At 42.4% G+C, this 17,315-nt stretch overlaps 1 protein-coding gene across 1 annotated transcript; it reads left to right on the top strand.

Annotated features, from left to right (window-relative positions):
* Positions 1–534: 534 nt before the first annotated feature.
* LOC111227615 (anoctamin-7-like) lies at positions 535–16,889 on the top strand. Its single transcript, XM_022753195.1, has 23 exons — positions 535–666; positions 1,101–1,236; positions 1,329–1,522; positions 1,612–1,719; positions 2,922–3,058; positions 3,141–3,198; positions 3,288–3,398; positions 3,486–3,651; positions 4,539–4,629; positions 6,351–6,447; positions 6,548–6,691; positions 7,459–7,596; positions 9,763–9,861; positions 10,037–10,139; positions 10,450–10,561; positions 10,664–10,718; positions 10,817–10,914; positions 12,368–12,504; positions 12,596–12,801; positions 12,908–13,044; positions 13,203–13,293; positions 14,256–14,387; positions 16,857–16,889. Exons 1-23 carry the CDS (start codon positions 535–537, stop codon positions 16,881–16,883), a joined length of 2,709 nt encoding a protein of 902 aa, XP_022608916.1. The 3' UTR covers positions 16,884–16,889.
* Positions 16,890–17,315: the final 426 nt, after the last annotated feature.

Raw genomic sequence — 17,315 nt, 5'->3', positions numbered from 1 at the left:
TGTATGGAAGAGGGAATACTCAGTAACATCAAATAGGAGACCCCCACCCCCCCACGTTCTGTCCTGCATAATGAGTGTGTTAGAGAGACCTCGGACTTCACCCTCTCTCATCCACTGCCCCCTGACTGACTGTTGCATTATTTATGAAGTGGGGATGTGTGCTGTGCTGTGCTGTGCTGTATGTCCTGATGTACATTTCCATTCGCGCAGACGGCAAAGTCTCAGCTGCTGCCTGCATGTTACATCCATTACGGTATTTCACAGATATTTACCAGGGGAGCAGAGGAGCCTGACGGATGCAGAGATAAAGAGGAGGGAGAGGAAAAGGGAAGCACAGATTGCTGCAAATCCGGCAGCATCGGCCTCATTCTCACCACAGCAAAGGTACAGTATCAACCTTTTTTATTCTGTCTTCTCAGTCTCTGTCTTCACCTGTCATCTGTGAAATACTTCAGCGATAAGCTACGTGTGAGTGAGCAGCACAATTTCATGTGAATGTGTCCAGCCTCAGGTATTTCAGTCATCCTCCGCATCATGCTGAGGAAGGGCTCGGAGGTGGTGAGGGGTGACAGAGAAGTCCTCCTGGATCTGGACTATGGGGGTGAAGCACAAACCACGGAGAGCTATGGGAGTCTGCACAACGGGGGCTTCATCCCACCGAGATATGTGAGTAAATGCTGCAGTGTTTTCTACTTTTATACAGGAACCAACTAAACTTGGAAAATAACTGAAAATGACTCATTCCTTCACACCTCACTGATCTGTCAGAGATGTTGCAGTGAGACTAGAAGGGTTTTACTCTTCATGTGAAATCCGCAGGCGTACAATATGGTACAAGGTGTAGTGTATCATGAATGACTTTGCTGCGCTCAATCACACTGTAAAAAGCCCAGTTATCATCTTTCTGGACTCATTACTGCAAAGTGGAGGCTTTTATGATGCTGTGTAATGGCACAGGTTTTTACTGTTAACCCTCATCGAAGGGAAATTGACCGTCCACAGACAGAAGAAGTGGTTCACAAGCAGAAAAGAGAGCAGAAAATAGTCTTTCACTTGTTTTTAATTAACTTTGATAAGAACTAAACTGTGGATGCTTTCAGCTTTCAGCTGCAGCTGCAGATGACAATGAAGATATGGCTGGTGGTGATGATCCCATTTATATTCACTGTAATACAAGAAGTAACCAGCCCCTTCCACAGCTGGGGAACTACTTCAGAGATGGAAGAACTAAAATTGGTAGGCAGCATCAGCAGTTTGTATTGTATCAGCTGTCACAAGCTTCAAGTCAGAGCCTCATTCATCCTTTTGGCTCCTTATGGTTGATCCAGACTTTGTACTGGTGTGGGAGGTCCGCTCGAGGAGGAAGCGGCGAGGGAAGGGGACGAGTGAGGCGCCCAGCGAGGAGGGGGGAGCTGTGGCCACGGAGGAGAGCAGCAGGTCCGAGCGGAGGAAGGCACAGTTGGCACAGTGGAGGGAGAAGTTTGTCCAGAATCTGACGAGTGTTGGACTGCTGATGGAGAAGGTGCTAAAGACCAGATTCAAGATTATTCACCTTATTAATAAGCTCGTCATCTACTCATTATTTCTGTTGACTTCTTCTCTTCTCTTTAGGAGGAAACAGCGAATGAAAAGAAAACGATTCACTTTCTGAAACTCAGTGCTCCCTGGGATGTGATGGTGTATTACGCTGAGGAACTCTGTCTGAGAGCTCCGCTGCAGGTGAACACAGCTGTTTCTAATTAAATATTTCTAATTAAAAGGTGTAATCCTTAAGATTTTCATTACATCAAACTCCATCTTTGATGCTAATTATGGCTGGATTTGTCCAGTGTATTTTTGTCTCTGGGATCAGCTGATCGCTGTCTCCACAGAATTTATACTAACGACTCCACAGTTTTTGGATGAGCTGCCATGAAATCTGGTCCATACATATGACATTGACTTTTAATCACTTCAGTCCTTAATGTTTCATTTAGTGTGAAAACTTGTGACTGAAAAGCTAAAAGCTCATCAGCCTCAGCTCCACTCTGTGTTTAGTGCTAATCAGCAAATGTTTGCATGCTAATGTGCTAACCTAAGATGTTAAATTACACACATTATAGACAAAGATGTAGATAGTGTGCTTAAAGTAGTCCAAGGATAAATAATAGTAGGTGAGTGGGGTCAGTAAGGTCAAGCCCCAGGCTAACCATTAATGAGTCTGATGGGTCAATCTGCCATGTGACGGCATGTTAGCATTGTCATTTAGAGGGTTATTAGAGGAACATTAGGGTTTAAGTACAACCATAGCTGCAGGCATCAGTGTAGGTTCTTCTTATAACACTAAACCCCAGTTCTGGTGTTTGCACGTGCTGGATGTGACTTAGAGGAGGATAAAAGCCTGTGTTTGCTGTCCCCTGTGCTCAATGCATAGACACTAATAACCTATTTTTTTTTCCATCATCATCATTTTTTTTTCACTCAAAACAGAAATAAAATCCAAGTCAAAGCACAAACATGATAATAACAGAGGGTGAAAAAGGGATCCCAATACCTGAAACCCTAAAAAGAAGAAGAAGAAGAACTAAATGGTTCAAAAACGTCTCTCCCATCAGTCCATACATTCATTCAATAGGCAAGATACACAATCAGCAATAACTGGTAAATAGAAAAGTTCAGTTCTGAAGACCCCAGCTTTTCAATATATTTTAGTAGCAGCTGCTGCTTTCAGTTCTGTTATCAAGCTCATTCCGCACATGTGGACACGACAACTTGAGCATTTAAGTTTACGATTTTACTGTGATTACTAAAGTGCACTTACACTTATCACCAGTAAACACAGGTGTCACCAAATTTAGTGAGAGCTTGAGTGTTATCACTTCATAAAGATGACGCTGATGAAATATTCTTGATACTGAATCAGTGTGTGTTTTGTTTTCCAGGCGCAGCCACATCTGGACTTAAACACATCTGCTCAGGTCCTGAGTAGACTATGCATTCCTAATGTAATGACTGAGGCGGTGCCAAACAGGCCTCTGGACTATTACACATGTGCCTTTCGCAAGTCAAAGATGAACAGGTGAGTTCTGGTTGACGTCCATCCATGACAGAACCAGCTCTCATTGTTCTGCTCTGTGTAAAAGTGAAACTGGCTTTTTCAGATTCCTTGGCTGTGACGAACATGAAACCTACTTCACTAACACACAGAGACACCGTGTCGTGAGTAACAGGACTTCCTTTAACAGTATGCCCGGACGTGTTCAGTGTTTATTGTCTCTGATGGAGCGAGAGTGTGTGTCTTATTTCAGGTGTACGAGATCCTCGCCAGGACGGTTTACGGCAGAAAGAAGAGGGCAGAAGTAGGTGTGGACAGACTGATAAATGAAGGGGCGTACACTGCAGCTTTCCCCCTGCATGAGGTCAGATATTATTTATCTGCTCTTTAATCTCATGTAAGACTTTTCCCTCTCTAATCAGCTGAGTGTTTGTTTTTGGTTTTTTGACAGGGCCCTTTTCAGCTCCCGAAGTTTGAGATCCGTCCTGACGAGCTGAATCAGAGGCAGGTTCTTTACCACTACTGGGCCCGCTGGTGGAGATGGTACAAGTACCAACCACTGGACCACATCAGGGAGTACTTTGGGGAGAAGATTGCACTGTACTTCGCCTGGCTGGGTAAATATAAACTCTCATTTAGACATAATAATTATGGTGCCCATAAGGAGCATTCAGCCCCTTTTGACTTCTTCATGTGGATATGATTTGGTTTAATTTGAAACCGAAGAACACAATCCAAATTTGTAAAAATATAAAACAAAAAAATAATATGGCAACGAAAAATATTAGATTTGATTTGAAGTATTTACACTGTTTTTTTTAGGTGTTTAATAAGTTGAATGGGGAATAAATGACCAATTAGTAAAACGTGTGTTTATCAAGCTCAATTAACTCTGTGTTATCAAGCTATGATTTTAATTTTAATTTATGGACGGTCCCCACTCTACACACACACACACACACACACACACACACACTCAAGGCCCACTTACTAACTTTTTCAGGCGCTTTCAGTTTTCAGCTGCATCTTAACGGTCTTCATCAGCAGATGGAGTTTTCTCACCTGGAGAAAGCTCAGTTGTCATCATGTGACCTTAGTGTGGAGCTCTGGTCTTTGGTCATGTAATATCGTATCCGATGAAGACCGTGCGGTGTGGTCAAAAGGTCTGGAAACACTAGGAGCTGATGTTACATGCCATCACAAATCTGTAGTAAATTAAGAATCAATTTCAACATGTTTTTTTTTCTTTCCTTCTGATAATGTTTTACCTTTCTCCAGTTTTTCTTTCATATTCTTTATTTTCTCACTTTCGTCACATTTAAAAACGAACGTTTGTCAATAAGAAACTAACACCACCGTCCTCAGCTTGAGACAAGCTTTCTGTGACCCCAACCGAACCTCCTCATCCAGGACGTTCCAGCATTAAACAGCAGTGTAGCAGTCAGTGTAATTGCGCGTGCATCAACAGAGAGCTGCAGCCTAATGGAGCTTTATGTCTCTGCAGGTTTCTACACAGCGTGGCTGCTGCCGGCGGCTGTGGTGGGAACCCTGGTCTTTGTGTCTGGAGTCATGTCCATGCATACCAACGCACCGGCGTGAGTCCACACGCTGCACACAACATACAGCCTTTATTGCATAACACACGAAGCGATTGAGCATTACACACACACACTTAAAACACGGTTCATCAAGTGTCAGGTATTATTTAGCTGATAGTTCAAGGTGTGTTGGTCTCATCTTAAAGGGAAGCTCCACCAATTTTACTCATTCACAGGGCGCCCTGTTTGTTTAGGTGTTAAGACGGTTGAACCATAACTCCCCTGGTTCGAGTCCAGCATGGGATCTTTGTTGCATGTCGTTCCCCATGTGCGTCCCTCCTCACTTCCTGTCATCTCGCTCTCATGAGCTCCCTAATCAACACATTAAATGCTTGAAAAATACCTGAAGAGGCAGTTTTTTTCATGTAGACTAACCCCTCGACGCTGCAGCTCTGATGAGAACACACGCAGTTAGAATTCACGGTGTAATAATCTTGAATTTCTATCGGTACCAAAACAAACAAGAAGCCGCTCGAGCTGTGTCTCTTTCCTTCTCCTTGCAGTTATTATGTAATGTTTCTAATTAAAATCTGACTTCATCAGCGGTAAAACACATCGTGACTCAGTTCCATACAGTAAGAGGTTTTGCTCCCACATCGTTTACTTGGTGTGAGTGTACAGTCACGGTAACTGACTTCACTGTGTCAGTTTCTCTGCTTTGTAATTCTTTGCTTCTCTTGCTTCTGTAAAGAAGACAGCGTGATTCTACAGTCTGTTCAGTGGTGGAAACAACAACTGGTTACAGCGACTTCCCTCCGTCTTCCATCGACAGTGAGGTTGTCAGATTTGGTACCTGCACAGACACTTACAACAAACAGATCGTGACCGGCATCCGGCAGCGTAGCCACAGCACAGCTCTGAGCTTAACACGCCGTCATGAGATTAGTATCGATCTACTCATCTCACTCTCAGAAGGAAAGGAAATAAGCTTGTTTCCCAAAATGTTTAACGGTTCCTTTGAGCGATGCCGAGAATTAAAACTTCACTTTCTCCCAAATTATCTTAAACAAGCACATTTTCATACACATGAAAGCGCAGTCTCTTCTGCTTAAAGATAAAAAAAATAACATAATTCTACAATTCACAAGGGGAAAGTCTGTGCCCAATTTATTATACATGATTTATAACAGTGGGGTTCTGCTCTTTCTACACAGCACTGTGGAATCACTTCATACTGTCTTCATCCCACCATGAAGTACAGAGGGAGTTTAGACAGAGTGGGAGACGAGTCAATAACCGAGGACGGAAGACAGTCAAATGTCTCAGATTCACGAGGTTCATTAGTTCACACTGTAGATTAAAGCCATTGATTAGTGCAGAATGGATGGAGAGCAGTTTCCAGCAGCAATAAACTGCAGCCGTCATGTGATAATTAGTGCAGAATAATCTCCTCATTACAAAAATAAGGAAGAGGAAACGTCTCTCAGTCATTTATCCCATGTATAGTCATGTTTCAATAACTCACTGAATAACTCTAATAAGTGGAGGTGCAGTCGCTCTGTTCCCCGGCAGCAAGTAACTGATTCCAACACCTTTCATCTGTGTTACTCTCTCACTCTTCCTGAACTCAATGCACCCTGAGTTTGTGTGCATCACAGCTGATCCACCCCGTCCCCGAGCTCTCACGTTAATGATTATGAGTAGATCTGATTAAAGGGCCAGATCAAAACGTGTTTTTCTCAGTTTTAACTGATCTGTATCTGTGTGTCTGTCAACAGGAAAGAAATCTGCACCAACGGCGCCTCTTACCTGATGTGTCCTCTCTGTAACACATGCAAGGCCTGGAACATGTCTGAGATCTGCACCATGGCTCAGGTACACAGCTGTAAACGAGCCGGTTTATAATAGCAGCGCAAACAGACTCAGAGGTGACGTTTGTCTCTGAATGTTTGCACCGAATCTCTCTGCGTTGCAGTTGGGATACCTGTTCGACCACCCAGGTACAGTCCTCTTCAGTGTGTTCATGTCCTTCTGGGCCGTGACCTTCCTGGAGTACTGGAAGAGAAAGATGGCCACCCTGGCCCATCACTGGGACTGCATGGACTTCCACGAAGAAGAGGTCTCATAATCCTTCCTGTCTTGCTTGATTTTTCAGGATGAGTATGAACGCACTGGTCTCACACACTTTTCCTAGGTACGTCATGATTAAGTGACTAACAAACACAACATTCTCGTGGACGCGATATCTCAGTAACGCCTTGAAGGAACTGGTGCTTGGACTCAAGGATGAGCTGATTAGATTGTGGTGGTCAAAGGTCAAAGGTCACTGTGACCTCACAAACACATTTTTTTGGCCATTCTCAGTTTTAACTGATCTGTATGATAAATATGAAGTGATCACCTTTTATATCCAAAGGGTCAAAGGTCGACTTCACTGTGACATCATAATGTTCTGTAAAAACACTTGTTGCCATTACTCAACACTGTAACTCAGGAAGGAGAGACTGTGGCCGTGTTTCCTGTCACTTGGCTGATTGGTGGAGGAAACAACCACGAGGCGGGGATTCTAGTTTCCTGTTGAGTGTTTTGTCTTAATTACTAAGATAGGCAAATAAACTTGAAGATAAAATGCTTGACATTAGATAAAGTGTAGGTGATGTTGGCCTGATGGAGAAAACAGGATGTTGTAAATCAAGATTATAGATTATATAACCTCTGGAATAAAACCTAAAACATAAACCTCTTTTGCAAAGTGATTTTTAGAGTTTAGTTGTGAGACAAATACCACACCAAGCTAATTTTCCATGGTACATAGACTGGACTGCTCTCAGCACACCGGTAAAGAGTGAGTCCACCGAGGCTGACGTCATCTCTGTGTTCCCTCAGGAACGTCCTCGGCCAGAGTTCGCAGCCATGGCCCCGACGATGGAGCAGAATCCAGTGACCGGGGTCAAAGAGCCCTACTTCCCTGAGAAGACCAGGCTGTCCCGCATGTTCACCGGCTCCATGGTCATCATCATGATGGTGAGACAATGTTTGAAAATGTTTTAGAGAGAAGCTGTTGAGCTGTCTCTGAATTCCAGGTGTCTCTTTGACTTGTGTAACCTTTTTATTGCAGGAATAGATCAATATTATTTACATATGTGGCGACTCAATGTCACCTTCTTCTAATCTAATGAAACTCATTCTTCACATTTCATGATGTGAATCTAATGCGACATCCTGATCAGCTTCCACACACGTATGAGCAGACCTGCTCTCCTTTTCTTATATTCTTCAGTGAAGAGTCTCAGTGTCTTTTGAGCTTTTACTCTTGAGATCCTGAAGAGAAAGAGAGGTGGGGTTTACACCTGTGTGCTGCTCCACCTACAGTGGTAACTGAACCCCTGTTCTAATAATGAATCCAGGTCATTTGCCCACAGGGTTAGATTCGATCTGATAATCTCGGCCATACACTGGATTAACTTCTTCTTGGACAGGGACCTGAGGATCAGCTTTCCTCCAGCCCTTCTCTGACAATAGTGACAAAGGTGGAAAATTGAAAATGCTGCCATGGCACCAACACACATGATGTGTAAAGGCTAACTGCACAGAACAGTATCCGTGACCAGTGATCTAGAAATCAATCCGAGAAGAGTGACTGAGGCTGAAGCCAGTCAGTCAGGGAGCTTATTTTTAATGAGGAAAGCAGCTGTTTCCTGCTGAAATGAACAAAATTAGTCTTTAATTGTTTTACAATATACAGTCTAAATAATACCATTTATACAGTATCTATCTATGCTAAACAATTTCTCTTCCCAGTTCAGAAACTCTGAGAACTGGTTCGTTGTGGATTGGCCTTGGAAACATAAGAAACATTTTGCTAATGAGGGTTTCTCATTCACAGAATCAGTTGAACTCCGTGGCGTTCGGTGACTTTTACAGATGGGGAAGCAGAACCGAGCAGCCAACTCTCTCTCTCTCTCTCTCTCGCTCGCTACGCCCACAACCTACGTACTGATCTATTCCTGAAAGGAGCTGCTCTACTCCTGTAACAGTATTCTGTCTCAGACCTACTGCAGATCTCACACGGATGATAAATCGGTGTAATCTGCTCGTTTACTTGCTACTGTTTAGTTTAGTTTCCACACACGTCTGCCTATAATGCTGCAATATCATTACTGATCTCAGAACGGTAGAAGCTGAGTCCAAGATCAGCTTGACAAGCTCACTTTGGTCATAGCTAGTCAACAGGACACAGTCACACCCATGTAAATGACAGAAACGAAAGATACAACAGCTGGAAGTCAGGCTAGCTTCAGGGACAATACCCTGCTGCCACAACAGCGGGCGGTAAATTACATGATGAATGCAAAAAGGCAACATCCTTAAAGGGACAGAACGCTGTTCTGGGATCAGATGTAAGGAGAGGTATTACTTCTACTTCAGTATCGTTCTAATTGATGTCTATTTTTAGCTTTAACTGTGAAAATACTGCCAACCTTGCACCCACTGATTTAACTGCAAGTGAATTTGTGTAAATCTGCTGGTCTGGTGTGTTTCTGTGTTTCTTTGCTGCTAAACAGAATCTGTTATCAGTCAAACGCAGACAACAAACATGGACATCACGAAAAAGATAATATGTATTTTATTTTATTTTATTTTATTCTGGCTGATGTCCATGGAGAAGATATCTTATCAGTACTTCCTATGAGACCTCTGATTGGCTATCACCTGACGCTGTTAGTGATGAAACTGAATCAGTGTAGTAACGAATGACGAGCTTCTTCTGAACATCATGAGGAACTGCTTCATCTCTGTGTTATTTCCTTGGTATTTTTTACATTTTTTTTGGTATTTTTTTATTTCTTTGGTATTTTTTAATTTGTTTGTTTTTGTTTTTGGTTTTTTTTTTAATATTTTGATTTTCTTTTGTATTTTTTATGTTTCTTTGGTTTTTTTATTTTTATTTTTTGGGGGGAATTTCTTAATTTTGGGGGGTTTTTTTTGGTTTTTGTTTTTTTTTGGGTATTTTTATATTTTTTGGTATTTTTTTAATTCTCTGATATTTTTTAATTTTTTTTGTATTTTTATATTTATATTTTTTCTTTTCTTTGGTATTTTTTTATGTCTTGAGTATTTTTTTATTTTATTTGTTTGGTATTTTTTTACTTTTCCTTTGACCCAACATCCCTGCGTCTTCCCTCTCAGCTCTGTGTGGTGATGATCTTCCTGGTGACGGTGGTCATGTGCCGCGGTATCATCAGCGTGATGATGTTTCATACCGGGAGCCCCGTCCTGCGAACAGAGGTATATCAGAGCTGCACAGGGTGTCTACGGAGGATGTGTGCATTTCATTTGTTCTTGTAATAACTACATTAATAGACTTTACTGTAAGTCTGTGTGTGAAGTACAGCCCAGCATCCTTTGAGTATGTGTGTGTCTATTTGTGTACATTTATACATGTGTGTGACTTCCTCATCAGGCAGGGACCATCGCCAACATCTCCAGCAGTATTGTGAATCTGGGCCTCATCCTGTTGATGGGCCGGGTCTACACTGCATTAGCTGAGCAGCTCACTAAATGGGGTAAGAATCAATACAGCTCTCCCAACACCTCAAACCTCAGTACTGTATATTGATATTTGGATCTGCTCTGACTAAAGACACAGAGGAGACCACGTCTTGAATTTGATCCCATCATCTGGGGTAAAAATAGTCTCTCACTAAAGGCAATAAAAACACATGTGCAGAGTGTCACACAGCGCTGAGCACATGTGACACACTGTCTTTGTTGCTGTGTTTTTGACATCTCACAGCAGCCACGTGTCAAACGGTAAAATTATTATCAAGGGTTTTATGTCTTTAACGGTGTGTGTCTTTGTTTTCTTTGTGGCAGAGATGCACAGAACACAAACCCAGTATGACAACGCCTTCATCTTCAAGGTGTTCATCTTCCAGTTTGTCAACTTCTACTCTTCTCCTTTCTATGTGGCTTTCTTCAAAGGAAGGTGAGACACGAGTTTCGACAGACACAGAAATGATTCAGAGAGTAAGAACATTTTGTCACTCACCAATAAGATTTTAAATGTCTTTCTTATCCGTGTGTTCAGGTTTGTGGGTTATCCCACCAACTATGGGACCTTGTTTGGGATGAGAAATGAAGATGTGAGTTCCTGCCTCTGCTTTTAGATAATATATAATTAACCGACAGGAAGATTTTACGGATCCTGCTCCGTGTGTTTCTGTGTGTTTTCATATTGCAGTGTGGTCCAGGTGGTTGTCTCATCGAACTGGCCGAACAACTCTTCATCATCATGGTGGGAAAGCAACTCATCAACAACATTCAGGAGTTCATTATCCCGTATGTTTCCGTTTGACTCGGCTTTTCCATTAGATCAGATTGATGTCCTTTATTCTACTGCAAATATTATGTTGTCTATTTCCAACACGACAGCTTTCCCCTGCTGTTACTGATCAGTCTGAAGGGATCAGACCTTTTTAAACTTAGAACTAGAATAATACCAATGTGTCTTAAATATAACAAATAGTCAGACTTCTTCAGTCTAAATTCATCCGCTGCACAAAGCAGTTAAGTTCTTGACCATCTAAATCTGGATGTGGGTACAATGAATTCTGGGTAAATTAAGACTTTTTTCAAATAAAAAATAAAAAACGGCCGACCGCAGAGCTCCAGTTACTCCAACAGAAAATGTTCCAATGGCATTTTACTACTTACTGGCAAACCACAAATTATGAGACACACAGATCACACCCAGTCTGATATTGCATAATTACTTCTTTTTTTTCTTTTTCTAGAGCTCCCTGTAAGGCATTATGGGTAGTCATCTTGTATTGGGATATGATGTGTTGTACATGAGCATGGGATGAGCAGGGGGAAAGCACAGCAGTGTATACTGTATTTAATGTCCCACATAGTGAGGTCTAAAGTGCAGCTGCTGTTAGACTGATTAAATGATGGATTGGAGCTGAGTGCGTGAGTCGGCAGTCAGGTTGAGTCTGCTCGTCCAAGTGGTTTTCACTTTTCTTTTTTCTAAACTGCAGCTGCGTCCAAATTTAGGACCCAAATCCCTTGAGGAACACGGCCCACAGGGTTTATCCTGTCGTCTACCCGCTGGTTTAATCTAACTCTGACATTGGCGGGGCTTCCTTCGGGCGGCGGCGTCTTCGTCTTTGGATCAGCACGCTTGTTCCAGTTGTCGTTTCTTGTTGATATCTGAGAGGATGGCTGCCACTGAGTAGATGAAGCGAGGAGCAATGTTTAAATGAAACCTGTTGAACACTCGATCAGTTTTAACTGCTTTGACCTGCGACAGCTCGACATGGAGGACCGGGTGTGGTGTCTCTCGTTTGTTTCTCCTGGGGATTGCTGATTGTCGGCAGAAGCTTGTGCCGTTGTCTCAAAAAACGTTTGACATGTGCGGTGGGTTTTGAGGCAGATTTGTGTCACAGCGAAACGAGAATGAGCTGCTGAGATGACAAAAAAAAAAAAAGCCATAATAAGAGAAATCTGCAGCTACTTTTGAAGGATTCAGTCTGAGGGACGTGTTGCTATGACAACTGCTGCAAATGAATCCAGCTCCGAACAAATGAAAACCCCATGCTCATGACAGTTTTAAATCCTGGTGCGCAACAGAAGACAACTCTGTGAAATAAATGATAAATGTAAAAAATACACAAATTCAGTCAGAATCAAATGAAACACCGGAATCTGTTGAGAGCCTGACCTCTGACCTCTGACCTCTGACCTCCCTGTGCTGAATGTAAATGCGCTCTCTGTTTCTCCGCTCGGACAGGAAAGTGAAGGCCTGGCGCCAGAAGAGAACTCTGGCCAAGGTGCTGGGGGACAAGGCGTCCCGGGAGCCTCGGCGGTGGGAGGAAGACTACCAGCTGGTGGAATGTGAAGGCCTCTTTGAGGAGTATCTGGAGATGGGTGAGCGTCTGGAACTGGATTTATGAGGCACGTGATGACGTCAGTGCATGTTCCAGTTGTTGTAATTAAAACAAACCCTCTCGTGCTGCAGTGCTCCAGTTCGGGTTCATCACCATCTTCGTGGCGGCGTTCCCCCTCGCCCCGCTCTTCGCCCTCCTCAACAACTGGGTGGAAATCCGTCTGGACGCCCACAAGTTTGTGTGCGAGTACCGGAGGCCGGTGGCCGAGCGCGCCCAGAACATCGGAGTCTGGTTCAACATACTGGAAGCCCTGTCGCACCTGTCCGTCATCGCCAATGTGAGTCGAGTCGACTGATAACGACATCATCGCGGGTCGCCGTCGTTATCACGAGTGTCACGGTGACGGCTTCTTTACTCTAACACTGTATTTGATCTTTCCACAGGCTTTTCTGATCGCGTTCACGTCCGATTTTTTACCTCGACTGCTCTACCAGTACAAGTTCAATAATGATCTCAACGGATACGTCAACTTTACCTTGGCCCACGCCCCCCTTAACTACACTGAGTACCCCATGTGCAGGTACGCTGTACGCTGCATGTATGTAATACAAGACTCATCGTCTCCTGTCAGGGTTTCACTTTTCTACCCTGTTGACTTCAGATCATAGACTGTATATCACACACACATCACAGCCATTACACACTTATTGTTATGCAGTAACTGTTCTTTTATTTCAGATATAAAGCTTACAGAGACAACAATGGAAACTACACACTGTTCTACTGGGAGCTCCTTGCTGTCAGACTCGGCTTCATCATTGCCTTTGAGGTACGAAGGAGCTGTTTTCTCTCTGTTTGTTATATTTTGCCTGTTTCAGTGAATTTAATTCCAACATTTTATTCATTTTTATCTTTCACCCACTTTTCTATCGCCAGTTGTGTCTCTGTTGTCAGGTGCATACTTGAACTTCCGGTTATTTAACCCTCTCTCAGTGTCTGTTTCAGTCAGTGCGACGTTTGTCCAAATCACTCTTTCATATTCTGTTATTTCATAGCTGACATGCACCATATTACCTAAGATACTTCCTCTGTTTTCCTTTGTGCTTCATCTTCCTCTCAAACTTTAAACGGTCTCCCTCCACTTTTCACCTTCCATCTGACCTTCCTCTTTGTTTACACTGACATGTCTGCTGTCTCGCTGACACCGTCATTAGAGATGCATGAGTAGAATAAACTTAAATTCATACGCATTCACTGCAAATTCCACACAACCAGACCTAAGAAGGACAAGTATTCTGGGTTTCCAGTTTTTCCTCCTACCACTGAACAAATGTGCGAGAAAACTGTCAGAATATCTCAGAACGGGACAGTTTGAAATCAATTAAATCATCCAGGGGATTGGGAAATATCACAAAATGATGTGAGATTATCAGAAAAGTCATTAAACCTGGGAATCATTCAGTAGTGGTGATAGATGTTGGACAAAATGAACTTTAAGGTTCATGATCCACAAGATTTCAGCCACATCTTCTGGTCTTCATCAGCAGATGGAGTTTGTTCACTTGTCATGGAGATAATTCAACACCTCCATCTGCAGAGGAGTGGGTGAAAGCTCTGGTAGAAATCTACACAGTGGAGCTTGAGTTAAGAAAACACAAATTTCCACGTCTTTATATGTGACGCTTGTATAACTTGCTTGTACACTCACATTTCAAACTTTAGAGATTGTGACGGGACAGACATTTTTCTTCAGTCTGATGTTGAGGTCAAACGTCTCGCCCCTCCCTCCAGCATTTGGTGTTCTTCGTGCTGCGAGCCATCGACTGGATCGTACCTGACGTCCCCGAGTCCCTGGAGCTGAAGATCAAGAGGGAGCGCTACCTGGCCAAGCAAGCTCTGGCTGAAAACCAAGAGGCCCTGTTGGTGAGTCGAGGCCGAGGGGCCGCCACTGTCACCCCAAGCACCTCCAGCCCAGGTCAGTAGAACATGGGACACACACACACAATCCCATGCAGCGCACTTGTTCATAAAACCTGACACTCTTTAAATTCTTTAATCAAATATTTAAGGCAAGAACCAGTTTTGACTCTTAGGGTTTCTGGATCAGGCGTCTACAGATGTTTTGATGTTGTGACATCTACCTCTAGAAATAATTCCTTTGCTACTCTGGATAATCCACAGACCTTCTTCTAATAAAACACTAATTTACTTCAGTTTAACTTCATGATATCTGACCTAAATATCAGAATCATAAATGTTCTGCAGTATGTTGTTGTTTCTATGATTCCACACAGGCGATCAATAAAACAATGCGCCAGCAGAGTTCACGGTGTTAAACCTGTTGATCCTCATAAATAAATTCCACGTTTTAAAGGCTTTTAAAAGCTCCACACCTCCACACCTCCACAGAGCACCTGCGTCTCGACTCGCCGTCGTAAACTTGAACGTGCTACACTGCACACAACATGGTCATTAAAGGTAATCTGTGTGGGACCTGAGCCAAAACATATCTGTGTCAGATGAATTTGATTACATCCATAGGCTGATGGCTGATGTCTGTTGACATCGCTTATTATTCCCTCTTTTAACACGGCTGTTAATGCTGAGCTTTAAAGTATGACAGAAATGACTTTGAAAGAGATCATTAAATCATTATATTCAAGCAGGAAGTAAAGAGAAAGTAGAACAGTTCAAATTCTGCACCAGAGGTTTACGGCCTGGTACAGTAACATTTGGCTCGTGAAGAAAAAAATAGTCCCATAGAGTGTATATTCATCCTCATCTGTGTGTGTGTCCCTGTGCTCTGACCCATGCTGTTGTCATGTGTCTCATGTAGTGAATGTTGCTGGATGAGGACAGGTGAGTTCCACACGACTACACACAGGTAAGTAAACAGCGTTCCCGAGAAGGACGTCATTATTAAGGCAACGACGGCAGAAGTGATCAAATTAAAACGAACTCCAGTTTATAACACATTCAGTGGCATTAATTCATCTTAAAGTATAAAGTACATACAGTACTACTGTACAGTTACACCTCCTCTACTACCACAACTTCAAAATCATATACATTTATTTCAAATATTATATTTTATTACATAATAAATCACAAGAAAAGAAATTAACTTGATGTTCAATCCTGTCAACTCTATTCCACTGTATTTTATATCATATTCAACTTTTCAAATGTGTGGAAACTATTTGTTTGGACGGCATAATGTTATAAGACGATAAGTATTATCTTATTATTACAATAGTAACTCCCCTAGTACAATAAATTGTCAGTCTTACATTTCAGTTTATGTTCAGGGTTTTGGGGAATATACTTATTCGCTCGCTGGTCAAGAGTTAGATGAGAAGATTGATGTTAAATACGAGGTTACAGCCAACAGCTGTTTAGCTTAGCTTAGCACAAAGACTGGAAACAGGGACCAGTAACTTCCTGGAGTCTCCGCAGGTTGCCTGGCAACAAACAGCCATGAAAGCAAAGAACCAGTCAGACACAAAACTCCCTTAAAATAGTGGATTGTTTTCTGTATTGATTAAAGGAGCTATCTGTAATGTTTTTGCTAGCCAGCATTAGCATTAATGGCTGTTTACGTACCAGTCTTTGCCCATTGCTTCCGCCATTGACGCTTTTACAAGACAAGGTTATAATACGTCCTCTGAGCAGCACTACTTCTTCAGGGCAGACTGGACGCTACAGTGACTCAGTATCGGAAAGTGATGAGACTGTCCACTTTCCGCCGAGGCTAGCTGGTTAGCATGCTAACTTCAGTAGAAGAAAAGAAGAGATAGAAATAGAATCAAAAAACAAGAGGGTTGCCTCCCACTGCTGGAGACAGCTCTTGGTGAGTAAAGGAATAAAGTTTAATGCTGACCTCACAATGTTTCTTCTAGACTGGTAAGTAAACAGCTGCTAATGCTGAAGTTAGCTATGTAGCAATAGAAAAACTTACATATAGCTCCTTTAAACAAACAAGATATGACATGTTAATTAGTGAGCTTTAGAGGTGCTGGTATGTGGATCTTGTTAGCTTTGGACAAAGCTAGGCTAGCTGTTTCTAGTCTTCATGCTAAGCTAGTCTAGAACACGCAGACATTTCTCACTTCTTCAAAGAACATAAATTAGCATATTTCCCTAAAATGTCGTAAGTCTTAAGTAATGCGTTTTATTGCCAGTGTTGCTGTTATGACGGGTATGTGCCACTGGTAGCAGGCTGTCATTCAGCAGCATGTTGCAGCAAAGATTGTATGTGTCAGCTTTTTTTCTTATTTAGCAGCATATACCTCTCACAGTGATATGTTTGACAGAATTAATTCTCTCCTCTGTCTCTCTGCTCCTTCCCCATTCCTTCCTTGTCCAAACCCAACTGCGCTGCCTCCCCTGAAGCAAGTGACGCGTCCTTTGGAAACATGAGTTAGGACTCTATCGTGGAAGAGGAGCGGTGGGAGGGAAATTAAAGACACACCTTTATATCTGGAATAACATGAATGAACTTTTTCCCTGAGTGGAATACCGCCTTGATACCGGGATTCTTTATTATTTTACTAACGCATACTGCTGCACAGACGTTATGATAAACAGGTATGTAATGGAGGCTGAGACTCAGTTTAACCACCTTTTCATTTTCAGGCAGACTCACTCAAAGTCCACTTATATTCACACTAGGCCTACACCAGTTACATCTTCACAATCTGACCTACAGCCTGAGCAAACTAACACATCTTTAAAAATGTGATTAACATATTGATAAATTGATAATTACCCGGTTACTTCAGCATTATCGCAGTATGATGTTACTGGGACATTTATTTGTTTTTGTTTTTTTGTCTGAAATTTAAAGGTAAA

The sequence above is a fragment of the Seriola dumerili genome, unplaced genomic scaffold (assembly GCF_002260705.1).
Source record: "Seriola dumerili isolate Sdu_G_001 unplaced genomic scaffold, Sdu_1.0 BDQW01000190.1, whole genome shotgun sequence".
In the NCBI taxonomy this organism is placed as follows: Eukaryota; Metazoa; Chordata; class Actinopteri; order Carangiformes; family Carangidae; genus Seriola; species Seriola dumerili.
Note: the sequence above shows the minus strand (reverse complement) of the source record. Positions and strands in the feature narration are given on the sequence as shown.